We start from the raw sequence: 25531 nt of genomic DNA on the forward strand, positions 1-25531 counted from the left end.
AAAACATTGTGTGCTTTCTCCCAAAATTTGCTAGCTTCCAAAAAACCCAAATTGAAGATTAATAAAAAATGGCGAAGTAAAATTATGTTTACACTTTTCGCCAATTTCTTTTTAACATCGCGTGCATTGCACGTGCATCTTGCTAGTTAGAATAGTTAATAGATCTTATACGTAAAAAAAAAAATGACTAATCTAAAACTTACTTATAAATGTTATATGTGGCCGAGAAGGCGAGAACCCCCTCCCTAAAAAAACAATAGAGCCCATGATATTAGTCCATTATTGAAACAAAATGTGCAATCATCATGTCATTCTATTATCACCAAATTTTCTTATTCTAAGCATGGACTCAATGATATGAAAAGAGTCACTAGAAAAATGATAGAGTGAAAATTAAACCCTTTTAATTTGATTATTATTATCTAACGTTGATCAAAGTTTGCTGCTGTAGGAGCATTCCTAATGCAAATAGTTTTGAAGGAAAATATTAACTTGTCACCCTTATGAGTAAAAAACAATGGCCCAATGTAAAGATGATAATGAGAGTAGTTTTTCACTAAGTTACAATGAGGGTAGCACTTGTTATTTAGACAGTTGCTGATTTATGATATTCGGGCGAAATTTTTTATTCCGTCTCGCGTGTTTTTTCGTTTTTTTTTTCTTCCAAACGGGATGTTTCATTCCGTCCCGCAAGTTTTTTTCATTTTATTCGCGTGTTTTTTCGTTTTTTTTTCCGGACAGAATGTTTCATTCCGTCTGGCGTGTTTTTTTTTTCGATATATATATATTTTTTTACATTCAGACGGAATAAAATGTTTTAGACGGAATAAAACATTATGTTCGAATTTTAAAGTCACATCTGCATTAAGCAACCCCTTCTCACCAAGAAAGTAACTACGAGCTAACAAGTTGTTATTTGCCATTTAGAATTTTGTTAGTTTACTTTAGTATATGCATAGTTCTTGATTTCTGAATTGGCGAAATTCCGATGAGTTAAAAACAGGAATTATGTTCGAAATATCGGCTTGTTTGTTTGGAATATGCAAGGTCCAAAAACAGTTTAACCTAGATCCTTGAAATCAAATCCTAACCATAGATATAGATGTAATGGTGAGAAATACAACAATTCTCCAGCCGCCGTATCTCTCATCTTCTACCAATTCTCATATTCTCATTTACTTTTTTTTATTTTTTATTTTTTTTATGCATCACAAATTGATGAAGAAGAAGCTCGGAAAAAAATTCATGATTTTAGTAGTTTTATTCGCTCCTAAAGCTCGTCGGTATTCCATAGATTTACTCAAACGGTACATTCCGAAATATCCATCGGAATTCCGTAGGCGGTAGGCATTAAAAGTGTGGACCCAACTTACCAAATATGAAACCGAAACCGAAACCGAAAGCAGATTCCAAAGAAACAATAAATACAGATTGAGGGCGTTTCTGGTGAGATATAGTATTATTATGGCACCACCACGGCGTTCTCGTGTGAGAGTAAGTTGTTTCGGTGACGATGGAGCTTATTTGGGACCTGTTGTTCAGAATGATTTTGTTCTTGATCCTCCTGCTGCTTCTGTTAATAAGAAGAAAAAATCTCGCCCCCGCCGTTCTCCTAGTCCCCCTGCACCATCGGAATATAAAGTTCAGTACTATCGGGGTATCTAATTTTACGCTTTTCTTTTTACTTTATTCTTGTGTCTTTCTGGATCACATTTGTTCGTATAAAGAAATGCTTTTCTTACTTCACCTTCAATTGAAACTACTGTATCTTACAACGTTTTTTTGTCCATATATTAATTTTTTTGGTATGCAAGAGAATAATTGAATGAGCACACGAGTAAGAGAATAATTTCTTTTACGAATTTTCACAGTATCACCGTGAGATGATACATGGTCCGGTGACCAGTATCCATTTAGACGGTCATATCATCTTGGCCTGTCTGTGTAAACTACCTACCATCCTTTATCTGGTATGGTATGCGCAGGAGACCTTCCATATTTTGTAAGGTGTAAAACTTTATCTTTTCCACCCGGATGGAGAAGATCTGGACTCTCTTTTTAGGAGGTTCATCTTTTTATCAACAACAAACATATATTTATTTTGCCTCATACTTACTATTGCCTTTTGCTTCTCATACTAGGCGCAGATGGCATGCTGCATGAAATCGATCTAGAGGCGCTGTGTCCAGCATGTGGTGAGAAAGTTGATCCCCACGATAACCCTAATTGTATCTACGGAGATGTTACCCCGCCTCCTTTATATGTGCCCTCTGGTGCCACTATTTTAGAGTGTCCGCCGCGTGTATTGAATACTAAAGAAAATGCGATAGACAATACAATCGCATTTCGAAATCTCCCAGAGAACTACTCTGATGCTGACTTGTGTCAAGTGTGCAGTGCTTTTGGTCCTTTGGTTGATGTTGAAGCCGTAATAGACGACGAGACTGGCTTGTGCTTGGGCAATGGCTATGTCCGATTTGAAAATATTGATGATGCAGAGAAAGCGATTGAAGGTCTCAACATAAAATATGGGTATGATGCTATGTGGCTAGTCTAGTCACTAGTTGTAGGGATTGCTGTGTTGATTATATGTATCTATTACAGTATCCCTAGACTTGCAATGATGTAGTAGTGTGAGTCTCGGTACGTGATGTATCTTCTCATTTGAGTCCTGGCACAATTCAAACTTTAAATTGGCCTATTCCTTTTTATGTTTCATATGGTTTCTTGATAAGGCGTAGGGAAGCAAGGGATTTCCACACTCGTGAACAGCTGAACTTAATTAACGAGTGAGGTTGGCATATGCTTCTACAATCCCCTCCTCCCCATGTCGCTTGACTTCTCCGTTTTGAAAAAAGAATTTTTTTGAAGAATACTTTTTGATTGAACAACCTTCATTCCAGTCTTTCATAAAGTTGATGAGCAGGAAGCAACACTCCCTCTTGTCTGCCGTGTATTGTAGGAGTTGCAGCTTAGACACTTGTGTGCGACTATATGGAAATGGACCTCAGAGGTTGTCCCGCAGTCATTGCAGAGGATCCAGACCTAGCGTTTGACAGTACAAAAAGATTTTTCTTTAGATGCAAATCGGCTAGAACTAAAAATGAAAGCAATGATAAATGTTTTTCTATTGTAATCCATACCATCTTGTTCTGATACATTTCTGGCATTGGTGTAGAAGTGATCTGAAATCAGTTTTTAATAAAATATTAGATGAATCTGAAGCCGAGTCTTCGAAGAGAATAATTGGTTGTAACTTATACCACAGCAATTTCTGGCATTCACAAGCATACCTCTTGATCAAGCTTTTCCCACACTTTAGACATATCACATACTGATCTTGAGCAAACAGGACAAGCGAACCTACAAGATCGTAAACTAATTACTAATCCAGATTCAAATGTCCTGGAGAATTCGTTTTTTGAAGTTAGATTTAATGACAATGCATTGCTGTTCATTTGACAATTGTAAAAAAATACTTACTTGAAGTGCATCTCCATCTCTTTTAAGCAGTCCAAATGTATAGTATGACCACATTGCAAAACACTAATGTCTTTCATCGAATCAAATACATAGACATAAATTAAGACAACATGTGACCTCGAGTTACTAATATACACATAGAGCCCTGCTGACTCTTACATCTTTGCAAATAAAATCTCTAGTTAGTTTCTAAATTGCAATGTTGCAAGGGTGTTTAATTTGTGGATATATTGGTAGAAGGCCCTGCTATTTAATTCAAACGAAGCAGAGCCTAGACCAAAAAAGTTGCAATCCACACGCAAACAAAAGCATACTGTAAATAAAAGTAACTACAACCAATTTGTGGGTTTGTAGCGAGAAAAAAAAAAAAAAAAAAACAACCAATTTATGGGATTGGGCCTAATTTTGTGACATAAAAAAGAGGGGTGGACTGTATAATGGTGGGCTGGGGCCGTGCAATCAGCCAATGAAAATATAAAAGTCTACTCCACTGTCTTGAAATATATATTGATTTTGACTGGTACGATATCGTATAGATACGCGCGGGAGGGATATTGAATGATCATCATACATACATACGATTACTTCTCTACTCCAACAACAGGGCACTGATAATCGACACAACTTTGAATGCGAACGTTGATCGACAAAGGAGACAATTATCATGGGACGGCTTCCCAACCTTCCTACATATGTTTCTCTCACAAGTGAACATATATTGATGGCAGAACTACCAGCAGCATCATTATAATTTATTATTCACCTTAAAATATCACTCTTATCTATACTTGATTTATAACTTTATTGTTTTAACGTCGCTGTAAAACTCGCATGGTCCACTTATATGTTAGCTTTACGCACCCGACCATTGATGATTGTATTGGTCATCGATCATCGATCATAAGCTTTAACCACTCTAAGTAATGTACCTGCCACAATTTCACCATCCCAGATACTGTGACAAGTTCATCCGTATATGGATAATTTTTACCCTATGGCCTATGCAACTGATACCTATTGCATCCTCTTTGTGATCCATTTGAATTGAACATCATCTGTTAGGATTTTTATTTGTTATTTACTTTTGCATCATAGTATCTCTTTAATTAATCATTACATATGCAATGAAATTCTTATGGATTAGGCTAATATTCTTATTGGAATGTTCTGAATTAGACGCAGATTTGCCACAAATGCTCATATAGCCTCAGTGGAGATGATGTTACAGTCTAGGCTATAGTCCTACTGGAGTGTTTCTCAACTGAGGATCAATGTCCAATTGGTCCAGCCATTTATGACGGAACTATGGAAGATTCCAGTTTCAAGGCAGAGAAGTTGAAAGTTGAAACCATAAAGATAGAGTAAAAAAGTGTCTCATTACCTTTCTATCTGTCCATTTTTAAAGAGATATGAAAAGAGAGAGTATAGTATAGAGAAATTCTTGCCAGCTAGAAAGAAATTCTCAATGATTGGTCTCACCCTAGTGTTAGTTTTACCTTCCTTGTCCACCACTCCAGCTAGGGACTAGGAAGCATACAAGTAACATGCAATAAATACTTTTTAAGATAGAAAAGAGGAGAGGGGTGGGGTGTAACTAAAACACTGTAAGAGTGGTGGCTAACCATGTTAGCACCTAGCAATTTCCATATATCTATTCCCCATGTTACCACCTTGTGCACCCGTTAGAAAAGGTGATAATCCTCGCAAAAGGTTTTATGGATCGGTTTGGAATATGGAGGACCCCAACTCCTCCATGTTGGTTTGTCTAACTACTCCCCCACCTGTCCTTCCCTCCCTTTGTATATATATCAAACCCACCCTCACAGCCCCTCCATATTCTTCATTGCCTTGTTATGTCATTTGCCTAACAGGCCAAGTAGTATTACTTATTTCTCATCTCATCAAGTCTCTTCTTCATTAACACATATAGTTGCCAGGACATAAATGTGCAGCTCTAAGGCTAAGCCATGCCAGGGTGGTGTCCTGGTTGATCTTATTTCCCCACCCTTGGCTGAGATAGACGGGCGTCCGGTGCTTCAGCCAGGCGGAAACCGTGTCCCAATCAGCTTAGAACGTCGTAATTCATTGAAGAAATTGTCCCCAAAGGCTCGTCCATCACCACCAACTTCCAATACTCATAAAACCAAGCCTTTGTCCACGCCTCCGATTTCTCCCAAGTCCAAGTCTCCTAGTCCTAGACCTCCAGCACTAAAGAGAGGAAATGATCCTAATGGATTGACTTCAAGTGCGGATAAGACGTTAACGCCGCGGTCTACACCTAAACTAGTCAGGAAGAAGTCCAAGAAATCTACTGCTAACAATGGTAGTGGCGGTGGTATTGTTGTTCCTACTCTTGAATTTTCGTCATTAAACTACTCTTCTTTGTCTATTGTTGAGAGTCCGGGCAGCATAGCTGCGGCAAGGAGAGAACAAGTGACACTTCTTCAAGCACAGCGAAAGATGCGAATAGCTCATTATGGAAGAACTAATTCAGGGAAATTTGAAGGGAAGGTTGTTCCACTGGATTCTTCTTCAATTTCTACAACTCCCCATAGTCAAGAGAAGAGATGCAGTTTCATCACAGTCAATTCAGGTATGAAGAATGTCCAGTTCTAATTTGTTTACCAAATTGTGTTTGACATAACTTGTGGGGGAAAAATGGGGGAAAAATGAACAAGGTTTCTGCCTCTGCCTGCTTTATATAATAAACCGACGCAGAAAGCCCATACCAAATGGGCCCAAATTGTGTAAATAGGCCAAACGTAAAAATTAGAGCCCAAATAGAGACATTTAAAAACGCAAAAAGAGACCATGAGGTCTCATTCATAATATGTGTGTTGCCATGAAAAGAGTTAAATAGTAGCAGGCAAAGTTAAGCCACAATTAATAAAAAAGAAAATTGCAGCAACATTTTTTTCTAAAAAACAAAACATTTCTGTCACATATATAGAAAACTCAATGTACCAAACTTTCAAACAATAGTACATTATTCCCTTTTCCAATGAAACAAATGGATTAAGATCTTCATTGATTTACAATGAAACAATGAATCAAATAACAACATTGATTTACAATGAAACAAATGAAACAATGAATCAAATAACAACATTGATTTACAATGAAACAAATGGAAAGATCTTCATCACAATTGAGATTGTCCCAAAGACATTTTCCATTTTCCAAGTGGCTCTATTCCCTGCAAAGATTAAGAAGCTTGATAAGTGTTTAGAACTTGGTGACCATCAGCTAATGGAAAAGTATAGCTCTCAAAAGGGGCTACCTATAGAATATTGGTCATACATACGAGAATTAATAAATTATGTTCATCTAACAAATTACTGAACCATTTGTTTCAGCTTTGAGTGTGTCATACTATAGGCGTAAGCAGTACGCTATAATATGAAACAGGCGCAAATAAATACCGAGTAAACCTTGCGCCCACCAACGGGTAGTTCATTATCTTTTACACATACTGCTTTAAATCCCATGTGATGCAAGACTTCTTCATAATTTCAAAATGATGGAACGTGTTAATAAAAGCTACTAAGATCCCTAAACTTATAACAAAGACTTGACTGTAGAGAGTTTCTCATGCAAAGAACCAACAATCACATACACATGCTAACATTAACCTTAATGTTTTTTTTTTGTTTGGTAAGCCTGTTTTTTAAATGAGATCAGTAACTCTTTGATGCTGGCGGGATTCGAGCCCCAGACCTCTGGTATCATCACCCAAAGGTTTTACCGACTTTGCTAGTCGGCACCTTAATGTTAACCTTACATGTTAACATAAACCTAACGTTGACAGTCGAAAAACAATTGGAACAGAACAATATAATGTATTTATTTCTAGCTAGGCAATCAAGTGCAACTTTTCACTGCAAAAGATAACAGACCATTTGTATACAGACCATTTGTATGCTGAGAAATAATCCTGAAAAGATGTTGGCTCTGTTTTCAAAAATATTTCGAGTTTTTTTAAGACAAAGACCTTGCAAATAAAACAAGTTTTGAGGGGGGCAAACGGAATGCTGCTATAAAGAAGATATCATAAACGGAATGTCATAATCTAGCAGTCCCATATAGACATTCATCATATAGTTAGTAAAATGTTTTGTAATTGTAAAAACAAAGTAAAAAGGACATAAATCAAATGTCATAATCCAGCGTTCCCAGAGACATTGGATACTTATGGAAAATAAAATAATAAAGGTTTTCCTAAAACAGATTTTGGTATTAAACAAGTTTTTGTAAGCAAAAAAAACAGTAGCAAAATGAAAACAACATATAAAATAATTGCCATAATCCAGCGTTCCCAAAGACATTTATCACTTTAAAAACTCGAAAAAAAATGAAAGGTTTTACTGTTATCTAGAACGTTCGCCCTCAACATAGAACGTTCTTATGTTATCTACTATAGAAACTACAAATAAAACGAATTGAACGAATTCTCAACAAAACTTGATTCAATTCAATCCAAAAACTAAATTGGACAAAGGCCTACAAGTTCTTATATAGGAAAACAATTTCAAAAACAAGTAAAACTTCCTAAATTTGGAATTAAAAATAACCCAAAAATACCCTTATAACCTCAAATTAGTAACTTAACCCAATTCCAATACCCCCTAACCATATAGAAACACAATATGAACTCAATTGAGGGGGTTGAACCCTAGATTACATCATCTATCCTCCACAAACACCGCCTCACCTCCACCAACAAGAAGAACAAATGGTGATAATGATGTCGGCGTGGACGTGTACGTAGAAAAGGGGACAAGGGTGCCCCTACAAATATGCTTGGGATATGGGATATGGAGGTATCTCTACATAACATAAATTAAATTTAAATTTAAATCGACACATGAGGCTGTGCATGATAAAAATATGCAATGGGTGACGCCAATGTGAAGATAGTATTTAGTGTCTATATTATTCTACCAAACATACAAAAGCACAGATTTTTCTCTACAAAGAGCAACTGTAATTTAGATAAATGACTACCTTGGCTTTTGTACTATCTACTAAGCTTTACTCATTTACATGTGTAATACAATGGAAGAGTTCAAAATGGTCACCTTATACTCGACCACCCAGCAAAGAAGATCATCAAGAATTAAACGCTCTATCATAAAATGTCCGCTGGCAGTATTATTGACACGTGCAATGCTCAATAGAACCATCGGTGCTTCTTCTTAAATAGTAACCTGGAACAATCTACATAAAAGGAAAGGTATATTGTCTCAAGAGGAGAAAAAACTTAACCGCATAAAAGATAGCCATAAGAAAGAAAAAAAACATCCCATGGAAGACTTATCAGCTAAACCATGGAACATAAGAACTCGATCTTTACCTTGTCAAGCACAGAGTTGTTGTCATGTGGCCCATTTCCATGCAAATGATTATAGACAACATCCAGCACCACACGAAGGCCGATGTGATTAAGCGACTGAAAGAAAGACCAAGACATTGAGCATATGACACTTCGGAAAGTAATTAAAGAAAAAAGGTCAGTAAAGCATGTCAGCACCTGAACCATCTTTCGAAACTCAAGCGAACGGGAAGTTCCGTTAGAGTTGCTCGAATAGCTTCCTTTTGGGACCCCCCAAAGAACCGGATTATATCTTTTTGCAAGAATAGAAGATAAGATGCAATAGATGCAATTTCAATTAGCATATTGAATAAATAAATAAACATCTCTTCTATACACTCAAAAGAACTCAGGTCTGAGATATTTTACCCCCAATTATACCTATCATCATCTTGGATGGCTGTGACTTGTGCTTGCTGATCATCTGAATCAGGAGGTAATCTTGCCAGTCTACCAGCATCTGTACAAGGTTTAAGTTGAGAAAATTAGTGGAAAAATGAGATTAACTATGACTGAGATTGCTAAGTCCTGTTCCTGAAAACTGATAAATGCAACAGTTATAAATCACAGACCGGGTTTATCTTTATTGTTGAAACCGAAAACAGGTAGTCCTAGCATGCATGAATCACTAACTTCTACCTAAACTGGAAAGTAAGAAAAAGAAAATTGTTTCACCTAAATTCTTCCATTTCTGTTTTTCATCATCAACACCAGCAAATTGAAAGGTTGGAAGAAGATGTACATGAGTGAGACCAGCATTGCTTAATTTCTTGAGATGAAGTAAGCCTGCCAAGTCCTGCAAGCGGAATGTGTTCCTTGTTAGCAACTTTGCATAAAGTTACGTACTATTCCATCACAATGGCACATGTTTTTGTAGAGCACTGTATCTAGGTATGCAAATATGAAGCAGCGCATGTAAAGTAGATAGTCTCCAACATTACATAAGCAAGTCAGGCATGTTGATTCATCGTTACAAGTATTACCTGGTAGGTAAAAAGCAAGATAACCACCCATAAATCAGGATTCACAGTCTGATCATTGGCACTGCAATTGCACTAGCTGAAGATCAATAATACGATAGAAAACAAACCAAACAGCAGTGAAATTAGCTGAGAAGTATGTGTTGTTTTCAGAACTGGGTTTGTGAATATCCACCTTTTCAAGTCACAGTGAAAATTTGAATTCTGTATGTGACGTATTTGAGACTTACAATTTATGGCCTTACCAAGAGAATAAGAGAAACATAAATATCTCGTTGACAAGTGAATTAAGAAAAATACAAGTGGAAAATAGAATGACCTGAAATCTCTTATGTGCAACTCATAGATACTAATGTCAGAGAAAGAAGAAAGCTCGGGCTTCTCATTGGCCAAGTCATCCCATCTCTCTGGTTTTAAATTCTCGCAATCGAGATTGATCAACAGTGTCCGCCTCCCATCTGAAGAAAGCCTATTTCAACAAGACCAATAAATGACACACTTCAAAATATCCAAATATGCATAAAAAAAAAATTGAAAAAAATCTAAAGGTTCATGTATACTATGGAGGCTTTAAAGTGTCTAAACTGCAGAAACACCTATTTCAGTTTTTTCCAAGAGATGTTTGCTAAAAGATAAGGCAACAAGCATATGGATCAGTCGCCATGCAATTTTCAATTTTCAAAGTGCTAGGATGGTAAACAGATACTGCATATTGATAGTAACAGCCTTCCCAACTTCTTGGTCCATCAAAACTCCAAACACCATTTACCTCCTCAAGCTGGACAGTTTATAAGGGATCCCCACCGGATGGAGCCCCATAGATGCAAGCACTTACCGCCTGAGTTTGCAAAAAAAAAAAAAAAAAGAAGAAGAAAGAAGTGATTTAAAGTTTGAGAAGATAATGAGAGGGAGAGAGATTTACTTGAGCAATACGTGTGAATACAGTTTTTTTTTTTTTTTTGCTTTTGGACCGGTTGAACCATAGGTTAACAAATATAACGGTTGAACCATAGGTGAATAGGTTGAACCATAGGTGTAGTATCACCTATATAAAGGCTAGTGTAGTGTAGTATTTGGTTACAGCAATAATTGTATCACAACTCTTGAGAAAATGAAGTATTCTGATACAATTATTGCTGTAACCAAATGTAACGACGGCATATATGCCTGTACAGACTCCAAATGGACTAAGCGCCAATCAGATTCATTTGGTTTCTATACAGAAGGCAAATATGTCGAAATAGGAAAATATATTTATATGTTGTGGTCGGGTCACGCTTCTTTTAAAAGGAATTTAGTAGCCGAGTGTAAAAGAAAAAATCCAGGGGGGGTGAAAAACATAGAAGAATTAAGTGTAATAGTGCGCGAGTATTTGCACGCTAATAATCAAACAAACGAGGGTAAGGTCCTATACACACTAGTCTGTGGATTTCATCCACAGAGTAACGGTTATAAAATATATCTTGTGAGTAGTGAAATCCACAAGATTGAGGAAGTAGACAATTATATATTAGGTTCAGGAGCGTCACAATTTGTAAAATCCAAAGTTAACTTCGAAGATGATTTTGCAAATTTTGATTCGGCGAAAGCGAGAACAGAGTGTTTGAAAGCAGTTTTTCTAGCGACAAAGTATCATAAAAAGACATGCGGAGGAACCAAATGGTTATTGAGATTCAAAGATGGCGTAGTATATGAAGAAGAGCACCCCGCAAACGAAGAGAGTAGTGATGAAGAGGAGAGTAGTGATGAAGAGGAGTGACGAAGAGGAGAATAGTGATAATATAGGAGAGTAGTGATAATATATTTGGCAAGTTTAGAAAAAATTTAAGTATTTGTGGCAGTGTTTATCTCTATTAGTAAAATACACTATAATTAACCTGGCCTTTTAAATTAGACCAGTCTTTTTTCTACCACCTAATATCCCTAATTAAATACAAAAAAATATTATTCAATGTCTTTAAAAAGGACTATTTCGTCATTTAATTATTTATTTCTATTTATACCCTTCAATTACAACACACAGACAAAAGAGTTTTATGTAAATTCATGACAAAAACCAAATCCACGCCTATATTCATATTGACATGTACGCGGTCTTTCAACTTCCCCTCCTTTCTTCATGAACTGTTTCAGTACTGGTTTTTGCTTTATGCTTCCAATTCCGGTTAGATCGAACAGAACTAAAGAAGGACTTCAGACAAATTTCACACTTATGCGTGGTGGTTTATAGCGTGGTTCAAGTTTTCTATTTGATTTGGCCATTCACTTCTTATTTCTTACTTGAAAATTATTTTTTCTGGCCATGGAATATGATTGTTGTTGTCTGCGTTCTTGATTTTTGCCCCATACATGCAAAGTCAATTGCTAATCTGTAATGATGATGCTCGCTAAGCAAGAGGTGTTTTGGTCTACTCGGTCTCGCCCTGCTAGCCACGATTAGAATTAAAGTTACAAAACTTTCGTCGCTCTAAAAAAAGAAAAAGAAGCAAGCAACTCCTCATCTCTCAATTATGATTAATATTAATCCAGGTTTATCCCATCGAACTTCTTCTCTTTTCTTTGACAAATTTTTTCCATTAACGATCTGCGGGCTAGCTCAAGGTAATTTTTCCTATTTCATTTTTGGTTTTATGTATTTTGACAATGTCGATCATCTATGCCGAATCGCTTCGAGTCGTCCTATGGTCTGTTCTTTGGCCATTTAGAATTCTTTTAATTCTTTGAACAATCGATTTTTTCTATCATATTAAGTGTGGCGTCTTGAGATACAAATACTTTAGGCCTAACATCAATTTAGGCCTATATCTAAGTTCTAAACAGTCCTTTTTTATGCAATTGATCTGGCATTTGATTGTGCTATATAGAGATGTTGGGTATGTTTGATAAAAGTATCTGGGACTATTGCATATTGTTTGGCTCTCTAGAACAATATTTGAAGCTTTTACTGAAAACCCACATTGGTTTCTTGAACTTGGTGTTGGAAATCGTGTTGAAATTGGAGATGAAAGAATAGGTGATTGACCGTTTGGAAAAATCTGAAGCAGAAAAGGTTCAACGTCTCAAGACTACTTACTTGGAAAAAATTGTCCCCTTGCTTAAAGACACCCTTTTCCTTCTATCATATTATGCTTACACTAATATGCTCGAGGTAAGACACCCTTTTCCTTCTTTTTGTAAATTTTCACACTTTAGTTGTTTTTGTGGCATTGGTCGTTGAAGATTGTTTTGTTGAATTTTGTGTATATATAGGTTCCTAAAGTGGAGAAAATTGTAGTGAACTGTGGGATTGGAGAAGCTGCACAGAATTCTTAAGGTTTAGATGCAGCAATGAAAGATTTGTCTATTATTTATGGTCAAAGGCCAGTGAAGACTCAGGCGAGGGTGTCTATTGCTACATTTAAGCTTAGAGAAGGACAGCCAATTGGACTTGCAGTCACACTCAGGGGAAATGTGAGTCCTATTATTTATGCACATTGACATGATTTCTTGAATTTAATAGCACAATGGATCATTTTCGTGAATACCAAAGCATAACAAAACAATTACTTAAGATTCAATGTAAACTATATATAAGGTTTCTGAAAGGTGAAGGCCTTTACTATTTTTTCTTTTCGGTAACCTTTTCAGTGTATGTATATTTGCTTCACTGATTCAGAGTCTTTGAGAGAGAAAATTGTTTCAAATTTTACACCACAAAGACAGAAGCACGTAAAGGCAATTGAAACATTTGTTTTCTCCAATAATTTCTTGGTGCGGCCGTCTGGACTCTGGGTCAGTTAAAGTCTTAAAGAATTGAGGCAGTTAATAATACTCACAAGAAAACACTTTCTTGCTATGCATGCTTCAAAGAATTCCTAATTCTCTTCACTTGGTGTATGCATGGTTTTCTCTTTTCCATTTTATTGTCCGTGGTATAATTCCAAAATTTGAATGATTTTTTTTTCTCGATGGGTTGATGGACAAAACAAGTAGTGTCTTTATGGAGATTCGGTGTGGCGCAATGTGGGGAGGTGATCCATCAAGGTGCGTTCTTCTCTATTCCAAAATTCGAAAAACCCTTAAGTTAATTCTAAAAAAATATTAAAAAATAAATTTTCATTCATTTGCTTCTATGTGTACTCTTGATTGTTTAGTTACTTTGGACTACTTGGGATGCTCATGCTTCATTTGCATCTATTTTAGTTTTGTTAAGACAAAGGAACAAGCTGTGATGCACTTTGAAGTTATAACACTTATAAAAGCATTGTTCAAGAATCAAGACCCAACCTTATTGAGTTTCATTTGTGAAAGTTCACCATGTGACCTCTAATTTTTAAGTAATATGAATTTTGTAATGCACAAAAACAATAGCACATTGGGAGTGGAAGAGGGGAGAAGAAGTAAGTCACGGAAAGTAAGGGTGATAAGGATGAGGGTGTGTACTGTGTAGTGTCATTCACTTTGGATTTCACATTACTTGCAAAGATGTAATGGTCTCAGGGGTGCAACAAACATATATCCCTAATTGTCTCCTTCCCGACTTCGGATTTCAATCGGTCGAATTGATCTTATTCCTCTCTTCTCGCCTGCTCAAGAACCAAAAGAACACCCACCCGCCCCACTTAAGTCCACAAAATTCAAGTTACAATGGTCATCATATCTCCTGACATGGCTTTCCTCGATCAACTGTGTAAAAAAATTGTAGAGACATATATGGGCGTATCCAGAACATATGCTGGTAATTGTTCTCAGTATATTGCTTTGACTTCCCAGACCTTTCTTTTATTATGTTTTTCTTCGATTTTATTTGATTCACATTCGTTGAGTTTATTTGTCGCTAAATTTGATCATAGAAATTGTATGGTTTGGTACTACTTTGGTGTAAATAACTTAAATGGTAGTCTCGTGGTTTAAAGAAGAAGAGGGGTGTGATTTGTGAACATAATGGTGGGAGGCAGACATACCGTGTTGTGAGATGCAGTTATGGATTTATCTAATAACAATTGTTGGGTTAGTCTGTGTGTTTTTGTACTTAACTTAGAAAATACATAATGGATCTTTAGCTCAAATGGGAGAGCTCTTGGGAGTTGGAGTGCCATCTTCATGCATCCCAGGTGATGGTGGTTCAAATCCACCGGGATCCTTTTTCTTTCTTATCATAGGTTTGTTTATGGTAGTGTGATTGTGTATGGTTGTATGCGTGCATGTGGTTCTGCATTTTGTATGATTATGAGAGTGTGGACTGTGGACTCTTGTGGGTGTTGTGTGGACTGGTGTGTGTATGTGGTGAATGGTGTGCGTGTGTGTAGACGTGTAGTGACTGGTGTGTGTGTGTGTGTGTATGTGGACTGGTGGTGACTGTTGTGTGTGTGGTGGTGGTGGTGACTGTTGTGTGTGGTGGTGGTGGTGGTGGTGTGTGTGTGTGGTGGTGACTGCTGTGTGTGTGGTGAGGACTGCTGTGTGTGGTGGTGTGTGTGTCAACTGGTGGTGACTGCTGTGTGTGGTGGTGGTGTGTGTGGACTGGTAGTGACTGGTGGTGGTGTGTGTGTCAACTGGTGGTGACTGCTGTGTGTGGTGGTGGTGTGTGTAGTGACTGGTGGTGGTGTGTGTGGACTGGTAGTGACTGGTGGTGTGTAATGCTGCTGCTGTTGGGTGTTGCTGCTCTGTTGCTGATGTTACTGCTGGGTGCTGCTGCTGCTCCAGCTTGGGTGTTAATTTAAATGTGTACAATACAGCAACAACAGCAGCCCAATGTGTGGTAGCAGCATCAACAATTCAATCTGCAGCGCCCCGCGTCAAGTAAATATGTACCAGCCACTGCAAGGTAATGACAATGGGAGAGGCCGAGGTAGGGGAGCAAGAGGAAGAAGGGGTGGGTAGGGGGTGGGCAAAATAGTTTAGTGAAGAAGGACCATAACACCAGTGCAATCAAGCCATGCCCCTGTCTAAAACCATTCTACGTACAAGCATACAAGACTCAGCTAAGGGTGGTGGATCAATCAGCTGCGTGTCAGTGTTATTTCCACATCATGGTGACTCCATCGAACAGAAGGCGATTTCCTTTTTACTTTGCATTTACGTCGACACCATAACAGCTCAACTATATGCCCCCTGCTCTTATTGTTTTTCATGAACTTCCTCTTAAAAACATTGTCAATTATACATGTCGTCTTGGGTTTGGATTCAACCTATGTGAGGGAAAAGAAGTTAGAAATATATTGTGTCGTAGTAACTAACTTCGATGATTTATACACGGCTTCTTGCTACGTTATCATTTCATTTTATTGTTCAGGTTTTATGGCATGGTTTCTTCAGCATGAGTATCACCTTGGGCAGCCTATTAACCAAGTAAATCTTGAATTTTCGTTGCAAATTGGTGCTAGTTGAGATTAGTTTTATGCGAACCCTGTGAATTTGGCAAACTGCCGAGTTTTAATATATCTTAAAGATTTGGTGATTTTGGTCAATATATCTCATTGACTTTAACTGCTCAACATCAAACCCATGCAATTAACAGTATAATATGCTAGTTTTGTGTTATTTTGGTTTTTTTTTTTATGTTTTTAAAAGAAAGTTCTGTAGTACCAACATTTGTTTTTGTAATGCCCTGAATCTCTGTTACAAGCGGTCATCTGAATCCTGTTATCCTTGCTTGTCTTTTCAAATTTTATGCGTCTTTACTTCCTTGAAGTCTGCAGCCATGATTCATTAGGGATTGATATGATAAATAATAGAAGATCTTATAGAATGGGAAGATTCTGAAGATAAATTACATCGACCCCAAAGTATAAGGCGCCAAAATGGAACTGTTGTAGTAGTATGCAAGTTCTATTGTCGGCAACCTCCTTTTGTTAAGCCCAATTGCATCATAGGTTTCTCATAGCGCGGAAGTAATAATGGGAAAATGGAAGTCTTTGAAATGGGCAGAAAATCGTTAATGAGATTCCAAGGCAAAAGGATAAGTCTTATAATCTGGTGTGGGGTAGTCTCTCAGGCTTAAGACATGTTAGTTTGTCCTGGATTGGAGTACCATCTTGTAAGAGAAGAGTGTGTCTGGGATTGACAGATGGAGCCCCCGATCTTGAAGGAGGAGAAATAGATGCCAATGGATGGTTGCCTATAAGCCATAACATGTTGTCCATCCTGGAGAATCACTACAGATGATAGTTTAGGAAACCATCTGGATTGATTCTTCAAAAAGTGATGTGTACGGGAAACTTTGGTAGGAAGAATGTAAAATTTATGACCTGGAGTATGGAACTACTGAATTCAGGGTATCGTGGATTTTAAAGGTGGCTTTTGAGAACATGATTATAAATATGTCAATGTATTGATTATAAATATGTAAAGGTATTGATTGAAAAGGGATCATGAATCATCTGAAATTAAACCATAAAACTGTAACTATCAGGTTACACACTACAATTTTATTGAAGGAAAATATTTCTTTACGGAGGCTGACCAAGACGAGCTTCCCTAATCTGAAGCATTTGGTAGCGGTGTCCTGGTATGAGAGTCGTCCATATGGAGGTTTCCTAATTGGTACACTGGCTGATACATAAGGCTTGATTCAGTTTTCTTGTGAGTTTAGATAGACAGTTATTTCGATTGAATAAATGAAATGGATAAATGTTCCACTTCGTAAATGCATTCCATCTAAAATGATGGAGTTTGGTGCTTAGTATAATTGACAGATAACCGATAACCGTAGAATTCTTCCTCGCAACTTAGAGACTTAGAGAGGTATATTGTGATTACATGGGTGATAGGTTCTATTTTGTTCATATTAAGAAAGCTTCCCTGGTTTTTGAAGAAGAATGGTTTAACTCCTGGAGTTCATTGATAGGTTGGTGGCAAAAATTAACGGAGACATTTTGCATGACTGTGTATCTTTTTTTTCAAAATATAAACAATTATATTTTTTTATTATATTTCCGTGTATAAACAATTATACGAAAAGTCTAAAACATGTACTATAATTATCTGGACTCTAATAGGCATTTATCTATTACGGTCTGCTTGAAGTATTTGCCCTACTAGTATAGGAATGTTTTGGATGCAGTTTGACACCACCCTACCTCAGGCATTGGAATTGTTATCATGTCATCCATATTTGAATATTTGTATAATTCTTAAAGTGATAGAATCATTTCCATGTATTAGTCACATTTTCTGGGCGTTTATGCAGAACGTTGGAAGCCTGTTTATGGATTTTATCTACTTCTTTGGGTATGTTATATATTTGGTTTTGAAAGTGGAATCTATTTCTGATTGCATTATTTAATTGATGTTCTTAACTTGTCTTCATATTGAAAACTCCGTAGTATAGTCAGGGGCTGATGGCCCGAGAATTTATTGGATCAAATAAATTGCAGCTTTCTTTTGTGTGGCTTGTTCAGAAATGTGTTCAATCCACGCCAAATGCGTATATCCATCCAAGGAAGTGGAGTTTATGCAAATAGAGAAAGTGGGCATAGGTAACTTGATATTTTGCCTAGCTGTTTTGTTCAGTAAAGTTTATGTAAGTTTTATTACTTAATGGTTTTACACCGTTTTCGTAGCATCGATCCAATTCACATTGATGACCCTCTTTACCCAACAAATAATGTAGGAAAGAATTGCTTCCGGATACATCAATGTATCAAGGTCAGCCTTCAATCCTCCCTGTTGGACACTTGGACTTTTGTTTTACGTTGCTTTTGTTACGGCTGTCCACTTTGCTTTTATTTACATTCAATATCAACTGCTTCACCATGTACTAAGTCTAATAGGCTTCAACAAATATGTGATGAACAGATATTCATTTTCCACTTGGTAAATTGTTCTTTTTATCTGCCCCATTATCTTCTGCTAAGTTTTAAGTATGTTTTCTGCAGGCGGTTTGCAGATGCTTATACCATTCTGGAGAATGAACTTAGTTGTATATCTTGTACTGGTGATTCAAATTCAAGACCATCTTATAGACTTCTTCAGAAAATTATTCCAAGTATTGATCATGTGTAGGAAATTTTGGATATCTCTTGGTGGGTACTCTGAGTTAAGCGTCATATCCACACACAAGGACACGTACACACACTCACACCATTTCATTTTCGAATGCCCATGAACATCTGTAAACATCTAACTTTTCAACCACTGAATACATGTTTAGGTGAGCACATATATTTGAGCTGGTACTTTCCCCCCAAAAAATCACGCGTGCTGCCTTGAGGACCACTAGTTCCAGAAAACAGCAGGTGATTAGGTCTGGTCATTTCTAGTTTTTTCCCTCAAATCAAATTTCTATCAATAACATAATTAGACTTATGCTTCGCTCTCTTACATGTACTGGTCCTGTCAGATACTGGAATGTATTATGAAGCAAGAATTCTGGCTTACTGATTAATTTTGTTGAGAAGGTCTCCCTGCTTTGCTTGTTACGGAAGCGAAAGCTTAGATGCAAGTATGCACACATAAGTGTTTACACTGCGTATGAACTCTGAGAATTACACCCACTAAACGGACATTTATTTTTTATTCATTTATTTCTTTTACAGGTTTCTTGGTGGGCTGTGCAATGTCTTGTGTATGTGACTTGATATCTGTAGGAACCTATTAAAGAAGCTGGGATTCTGGAGGGACATAATGGAATCAAAGAAACTTGTCTTCAGGTCTGATGGCATTTGATTTACTCCAACATTCTTGACACTAAATTTGAATTGTGGATTCTGTCAAATTAGTTCATATACATGTTTACCACTGCCCAGATGACTAAATAAATTGTCTTTTCCTCAGTGGTGCTCTATGCTTTTGCTATCACATCATTCGTTCAGTATATGGATTCTTATATCTTTCAGATTTGAGGTGCACATCTTGGTCTGCGCATACACAATTTGGTCATGCCCGTGAATTGTCCTTTCAACATCCAATCAAATTTTACTTTGGTAAGAGTGCACTTCTACTGTTTGTTTCCAAGTAAACTTAAAATAGTTGTATTTCTTAGTTGTTCCTGTATAGATTTTATATGGCACAACAATCTCCTAGACTCCTCGCATATCTGTCATAGAAATCACTCGTCGGTTTTAGCGTGTCTCTAGGTGACTTTATTGTACACAAAACCTGTTCTGCAATATAGGCTAAGGTGATTTCTTTGATAGGCACTTTAGGAGATCTCTAGGTTGAGTAGTCGACATTTCGCGTGTTTAAGTTTCGTGAATTATAGTTTAAATTCTGGTGATTTGTATTTTAAAGGTGCAAAGTTTGGTCACTGCCGGGAAGCCCAAAGATTCCGAGTTTACAGAAATGGGTACCTCATATGCTTTTTCTTGTTTTTTTTTATTGTTCATATCTTCTGTAACACATGTTTTCGGAACACATTCATATATTTTGTTTCCTTTCTAAACAGCATCTGCTGAAACCGTCAGCGTATTGTATATATCTTCTAACATTTCGAATGTTTCTTGTTTGCTAGTCATTTGGTTATTGAGACATCACAGGAAATAGGATACTTCCTTGTTGAGGTATCATTCTGTAATCTGCCATGTGTTGTTTTTCTATATTGACGCTACAGCTTTTGGGTGCGCTTTTATTGTAGGATATTTTTGCGGATATAGTATGTAGAAAATTTAGTTTAAAGTGCATGTTACTTAATTTTTTTGTCACAATATCTGCATTCTGTATACTTGATTTCTTAACTTTGTGCTATGTGGACTATGAATACTTAGTGTGGTTGTGGTTGCAGACACATTAGTAGTTATATATTCGTTTGTGAAATTACCACTCTTTTTATACTGTTAGGCACCAATTTTATTCCCAATTGCATCTGTTGCTATTTGATTTTAATACAATATTTTTATAGTCCTTTTTCTCAGTTTTAAATCTATCCTTATTTATGACTCTGTTATTCTATGATTTATTTTCTTACTTTCTGGTGATGAGTGTTTCAAGCAAAACTCAAGATGATGCTCTGACATGTAAACAATTGAGCTACTTAAACTATAATAGCTTTGTAATTATAGAAGATATAATTTTAAACATCTAAAACCTGAGGATTCACATTCTTGTTTTTGGTCATCCTAAATCATATGTGGGTATGTCTGTTATATTTGTTCTTCATCATTATATGCTATACTGGGGTACCTTCTTCCTCACTTAGTTGATTGACCACTATAGTTTCTTTTATTGAAATAACTTTGTAGTTTGTATGTTCAAGTGGTCAGCTAGGCCATCTTTTTGGAAAGCACTATCCTAACAACTTCTTGTAGTGTACTCATTCCAACCATGAGTTTTTTTTTTCCTATGTTCATATTATACCAACTTTCAGGGACGTTGGGTTGTACAAAAAGATGCTACTGAGACAAACAAATGTTGCATTTTGCGGGTTTATGTGAATGTGGCTTTTTCAAAGAAAACCATTTGGAAAGGTATGTCCAGACTTCTAATATCCAGCGGTATAGTATTGTAAGATCTTGACAACTCCACTTAAAACCAAATCATTTTTTATTGTCATAGCCCCAATGTCTTTTATATTAGGGTGGAAGAATTTAAATGCCTGACGTGGGACTATATTATGTCTTTGCGGCCTCTGAAAGATCAATTAGCTACGTGTTTACACATTGTTTGATCACTCAATGAAAATTATTTGCAAATAGTAGACTAGTACTCAAGTACAAATAAACTATGTGAGAAACACGTGATTTCAAAGCACTTTGAGGCTGGGGATCAAGAAGTGGTTGTCTTTAAAATTCGACTCTACCAGCCTGTTGCAATGTCTCCTTAAATATTGACACAGATTTAATAGCCTTGAATCCTGTAACACGAATTTGTATTTCTATGTTATCTGTTATTTTTTGATGTTTTCATTTTGTTGAACTTTTCATTTAAAGTTATCAACAGGAGTTGTTGGGCTTACTTTAAAGTACATAAATTGAGCAATACCAAATTGCTGTTATCAATACCAAATTGGAGTTGTTGTTATCAATACCAAATTGCTTGAACCTTTTTACAGGAAAAATTGAGCAGTCCACAATTGAAGAGTGCCGGGAAGCTTATGCGGCTTGGCTTGACAATGTAGCCTTATTTCTTCCTTCGATATGCTTGTTTACCTATGAGCTATTAGCCTATTACAGTCATTTCACAGATGTGATTGATTTCTGTACTTGTTTCAGGCCCACGAATTTTTCAAGCAAAATAACCTTGAAAAGATAGATGGTATGTTTCTTAAACTCCAGTATAAGAAAATTCATCAACCAATATCCTTTTTTCTTTAAAGTCCTTAAGAGTGGTTCTGATAACGTATGTAAACCATTATTGTTTAACATGCTATTGATCTGGTTATTGCAGGAGGAACTTCTGCTCCAAATATTATTCCAATTGATGCTCAATTTGAAGAGCGTGACAGAGTAACGGCCTGTTACTAGTGATGTACTTCAGATCCCGTCGGTGGCATCCGATACCAAGCATGTTAATTCAGCGTTTGAGAATTCTCTTCATGGAGGTTTAAGTGCGGCATCCTTCAGTGCATCTTTGTTTAGAGAATCATTCACGAGATTCTCTATGTATCTTAAAAGTCAGAATCACCTTCCTTTGCTTCTGGTCATCGCCTCTGTCTTGATCATTCTTATGCAGGTATGTACATGCCTATTTGTGTTTTTTTTTTGCATTTCCTTTGCTTAGATTTGCAACAAAAGTATCCCGTCCAAAAGGTTTCCAGTGAATTTTTTGTGTCTTTATATCCCAATTACCTCAGCGGATCAGCTTCAACTTCTGCTTTAAGCATCTCGAATATTTGACGCCCTAGTCACCTGCGCGTTAAGTTTTCTATTCCATGTCGTAAATCTAAAGTATGGTTTTCTATTACATGACCATATTGATTTCATGGCCTAAGAAAGTAGTTCAGTATCAAGATGATGCATGTCTAGGAATCGTAAACAATGGTAAGAATAATCAGAAGAAGAACCAAATTGTAATTTGTAAGAATGAATAGCGTTAAATGTAAAAGATGAGATCTGATACTGCTAAAAACCCTAAAAACGTGAAGTTAATATATTTTAATGTCCTAATCCCTATCAGTGATAATTGTTTTTAAGTTAGCTGATTTACAAGTAGAATATTCAGGGTCAACCCTTGTTGTGTCGTTCTCCAGAGGCCTTAACATGATATGGGAATATGGGGTAGGAAACTCACAAAAAGGGATCTGCTTCCAGTGACATTAAAATTTTCCTTTAACTGAAAATGTTGTTTTCTAAAATGGTTTAATTTTGGTTAGTTTTTTTGTGTAATTACTCTGTTAATTGCAACTTTGCTCTGGATTTGTTCTGCAGCTGAGTATTATTGTTCTACTCACAAGATCTCCAACCAAGCTTCGGCTTCTGCCATATCGTTTCTATTAGTTCCAATACCATTCATGTGGTCCATTTCAGATATTAGGTGAACTGGTGAGGAATTGCTTTCAAACGGCATTGGTCCAATTGGCTTATAGATGATTCTGCACTTATGCAGTGTGAATTCTTGGTCTTACTCTCTTACCTTGTAGACTTGTAGTGATATTGCGTAGAAAATTAAGTTAATAAACAAGAGAAATTGATAACAACTCCCAGCTGGTGAAAGCAACTTGCTGATAATATATAAACTGCTGAAACAAATAAATAGTATTCCGAAGACCTTCCAAGTTCGAAGCAGTAGAAGAGCCAGAGGTACAAAAATTCCAGTTGATCTAACTACTAATATGCGAAGTGTTGTAGACCAATTGTCTGAGCTCAGTGGCACTCTCTTTATATGCTTAGCGATTGGTTTAATGACACCTTCAGTTGGGATTAATGGGGCGTTTGAGTCATATGCAAACGTTACAGCATTTAGCATATTTGCGATTACTGTAATCATCAATATTTGTATACAAATGGCCATAGGTGTGATTTACTGTTTCACTTTAGAACATTCCCTCGTCATGTTCTGCATGTTGTTATTGCTCATAAAGTTATGGATTAACAAGGTTGTTAGTATCCTGGAAAACAATAAGATATCCTGTCAGAACTGATTTTTGGCCACTCTGAAGTGTAAAATGATATAAGGTTGTGGAGCCTAAAAGGCTTACTTCAACAATTTTGCTAGCTTGATTGGAAGGCTTTTAAACTCCATTGCTGATAATCTTTATAAGCATCTAGCATCTATCATATGCATGTGATTTAAGTATTTAAGTCGCATTGCATTTAGAGTATTTAAGTCGATCCGCTAGGGCCACCTATGTACATCTACACGACTTCCCGTCTGGAATCTCCCTGTTCTGATTCGAAACCCACAATCTCGTAGTTCTTCATCACACAGGCAGGGTCATCAGATTTCCAAACCAAACGTTCTACTTGTGTTCACAACACGCAGCATCACCAAGTATCAGGGTCCCTTGTAGGATATCCCACACTTGTCTCTGGATGTGTACTGTGAAATGACCACACAAGGTGTAGTCCTGGACTCAGATATCCCTTTAGCTAACACTGACAGAATATAAGTTAAACAAAAATAGAAGCCTGTAGAAACTAGAAATTTTAAAGTGGCTCTTTGTACATGTGAAAACTTTCTCACGGCATAAGACACAAGAATTACTCTATCTACTTCTCACGGCGTAAGATAAAAGAATTACTCTATCATAGAACAGGTGCACTCCATCTCCATTCCCTCCTTGAGCATCACCCCTCCAGGCCTTAGAACCTCCTCCACTTGTTAGAGATTGCAGTGGACTGCAGTAGAACCTAATTCCTTTAGTAACATTGATCAAATTTTCTCTAACTTTTTAAGTTCAATTGAGATGAACTTGACCTGTCATTGCTACTAATGTGTTCGAGACAGTGATCATGCCCATTGATGTAAAAATCGACGTCATTGGCCTGCATATAGTGCGGTCAGTTGAATGAATCATGAGAGCTATAACTTTCTTTTTTAAGTAGAACATAGCTTAACTTTCTCTCTTCAAGTATATATCCTTTTAACTGATTTAATTGGACCTCAAGGTCTTGGAATCAAATCCCACATTCACCTGGGGAGCAGGATTTCAGGTTTAGTTTTAGAGTAAGTTCTACCTTTCAATTGCATAAATCAATTACCTCAAGAATTGGTAGAAGCTTCTGTTTGAGCTCGTTAGTGTCACCATGATGCCCGATATTTAGAGTATTTTGAGAAACAGTACTTGGAAATAATTTTTGAATGATGAATTCTAGAGTGAATGTGACTTTGAAAAACAGGTCTACGTGTCTACATTTCTTACAAGCATCCTTTGAAATAATTACTGTGTTGTTATTGCAGCATCTCTGTGTTCAAGTTAAGGGAGCAATTCCAACTGAAAGAAAAACAGTACTGGATGCTCTCCAGTCTCTTTAAGAGCAATTCCAATTGTCAAAGCAGCATAGTTCTTCTAACTGCTCAAGGCCTCAACCTATATATAGGCATGTTAAAGTGAGAGGTCAGATACTGAAGAATGATTGTGCTGTTGAGTGGTCTAGTGGATCCTCAAATACAATATACACGTCAAAATTTTGTAATGGTTTTAAACAATCTCATAACAACGACATAGCGGAATGGGGTCGGAACAAAATTTGAAGACAGCAAATTAAAAAGAAAACACGGGAAATACAGCCTTACTTCCACGTGGCTTCCCTCTTTTAAATATTCTAATTCTCTTTCTCTCCTGTTTCGGAAAGCCAGAAAAGAATAAAAAGTAGTTCGCAAAAAAAAAGGGGACAATTTCAAC

At 36.7% G+C, this 25531-nt stretch overlaps 4 protein-coding genes and 2 long non-coding RNA genes across 15 annotated transcripts; 4 read left to right on the plus strand and 2 right to left on the minus strand.

Annotated features, from left to right (window-relative positions):
* Positions 1–1072: 1072 nt before the first annotated feature.
* Positions 1073–2734, plus strand: LOC147474187 (uncharacterized). Its single transcript, XM_086586531.1, has 2 exons — positions 1073–1657; positions 2142–2734. Exons 1-2 carry the CDS (start codon positions 1465–1467, stop codon positions 2555–2557), a joined length of 609 nt encoding a protein of 202 aa, XP_086442657.1. The 5' UTR covers positions 1073–1464; the 3' UTR covers positions 2558–2734.
* Positions 2531–3592, minus strand: LOC147474188 (E3 ubiquitin-protein ligase RZFP34-like). The gene is made up of 4 exons (XM_086586532.1): positions 3484–3592; positions 3294–3363; positions 3144–3185; positions 2531–3045 (listed from the first exon to the last, which is right to left on the minus strand). Exons 1-4 carry the CDS (start codon positions 3558–3560, stop codon positions 2908–2910), a joined length of 327 nt encoding a protein of 108 aa, XP_086442658.1. The 5' UTR covers positions 3561–3592; the 3' UTR covers positions 2531–2907.
* A 1570-nt stretch (positions 3593–5162) lies between these two features.
* Positions 5163–9818, plus strand: LOC147474189 (uncharacterized). The gene is made up of 2 exons (XM_086586533.1): positions 5163–6076; positions 9569–9818. The coding sequence occupies exons 1-2, from the start codon at positions 5428–5430 to the stop codon at positions 9574–9576; spliced, it is 657 nt and encodes a 218-aa protein (XP_086442659.1). The 5' UTR covers positions 5163–5427; the 3' UTR covers positions 9577–9818.
* LOC147474190 (uncharacterized) lies at positions 6478–9670 on the minus strand. The gene is made up of 6 exons (XR_015210079.1): positions 9530–9670; positions 9236–9314; positions 9014–9107; positions 8837–8932; positions 8562–8700; positions 6478–6679 (listed from the first exon to the last, which is right to left on the minus strand). It is a non-coding gene; the product is annotated as an uncharacterized LOC147474190 (long non-coding RNA).
* Positions 9819–12144: 2326 nt separating the features above from the next.
* Positions 12145–13574, plus strand: LOC147474191 (uncharacterized). Of its 3 annotated transcripts, none has more exons than XR_015210094.1 (3): positions 12175–12982; positions 13084–13284; positions 13462–13574. It is a non-coding gene; the product is annotated as an uncharacterized LOC147474191 (long non-coding RNA). The 3 variants fall into 3 exon arrangements; XR_015210095.1 differs by having other exon boundaries at positions 12176–12982; positions 13490–13574; XR_015210093.1 differs by having other exon boundaries at positions 12145–12982; positions 13084–13484.
* A 4141-nt stretch (positions 13575–17715) lies between these two features.
* On the plus strand, positions 17716–25220 carry LOC147474192 (uncharacterized). 8 transcript variants are annotated; one of them, XR_015210087.1, is made up of 15 exons: positions 17716–18042; positions 18213–18290; positions 18425–18459; positions 18690–18836; positions 18965–19057; positions 19154–19255; positions 19350–19463; positions 19650–19736; positions 20044–20098; positions 20264–20312; positions 21116–21215; positions 21800–21861; positions 21960–22002; positions 22135–22419; positions 23115–23710. XR_015210087.1 is itself a non-coding variant. In XM_086586553.1 (5 exons), the coding sequence occupies exons 1-5, from the start codon at positions 17861–17863 to the stop codon at positions 19021–19023; spliced, it is 501 nt and encodes a 166-aa protein (XP_086442679.1). In that variant the 5' UTR covers positions 17716–17860; the 3' UTR covers positions 19024–19198. The 8 variants fall into 8 exon arrangements, 1 of the variants encoding a protein (XP_086442679.1); XR_015210086.1 differs by having other exon boundaries at positions 18965–19049; XR_015210090.1 differs by having other exon boundaries at positions 17821–18042; positions 18375–18459.
* Positions 25221–25531: the final 311 nt, after the last annotated feature.

Source organism: Coptis chinensis, unplaced genomic scaffold (assembly GCF_015680905.1).
Source record: "Coptis chinensis isolate HL-2020 unplaced genomic scaffold, ASM1568090v1 utg1247_pilon_pilon, whole genome shotgun sequence".
Lineage (NCBI taxonomy): Eukaryota > Viridiplantae > Streptophyta > Magnoliopsida > Ranunculales > Ranunculaceae > Coptis > Coptis chinensis.

What these genes read in the sequence shown, in the direction of transcription:
- LOC147474187 (XM_086586531.1), top strand. Translation starts at nt 1,465, where the DNA reads ATGGCACCACCACGGCGTTCTCGTGTGAGAGTAAGTTGTTTCGGTGAC. An exon ending in TAAAGTTCAGTACTATCGGG is followed by an intron (nt 1,658 to 2,141) that starts GTATCTAATTTT and finishes TTCTCATACTAG; the next exon opens with GCGCAGATGGCATGCTGCAT.
- LOC147474188 (XM_086586532.1), bottom strand. Translation starts at nt 3,560, where the DNA reads ATGAAAGACATTAGTGTTTTGCAATGTGGTCATACTATACATTTGGAC. An exon ending in GGGAAAAGCTTGATCAAGAG is followed by an intron (nt 3,186 to 3,293) that starts GTATGCTTGTGA and finishes AACTGATTTCAG; the next exon opens with ATCACTTCTACACCAATGCC. An exon ending in AAATGTATCAGAACAAGATG is followed by an intron (nt 3,046 to 3,143) that starts GTATGGATTACA and finishes GTCAAACGCTAG; the next exon opens with GTCTGGATCCTCTGCAATGA.
- LOC147474189 (XM_086586533.1), top strand. Translation starts at nt 5,428, where the DNA reads ATGTGCAGCTCTAAGGCTAAGCCATGCCAGGGTGGTGTCCTGGTTGAT.
- LOC147474192 (XM_086586553.1), top strand. Translation starts at nt 17,861, where the DNA reads ATGTTTTGGATGCAGTTTGACACCACCCTACCTCAGGCATTGGAATTG. An exon ending in GATTTTATCTACTTCTTTGG is followed by an intron (nt 18,043 to 18,212) that starts GTATGTTATATA and finishes TGGCTTGTTCAG; the next exon opens with AAATGTGTTCAATCCACGCC. An exon ending in GAAATTTTGGATATCTCTTG is followed by an intron (nt 18,837 to 18,964) that starts GTGGGTACTCTG and finishes ATACATGTTTAG; the next exon opens with GTGAGCACATATATTTGAGC.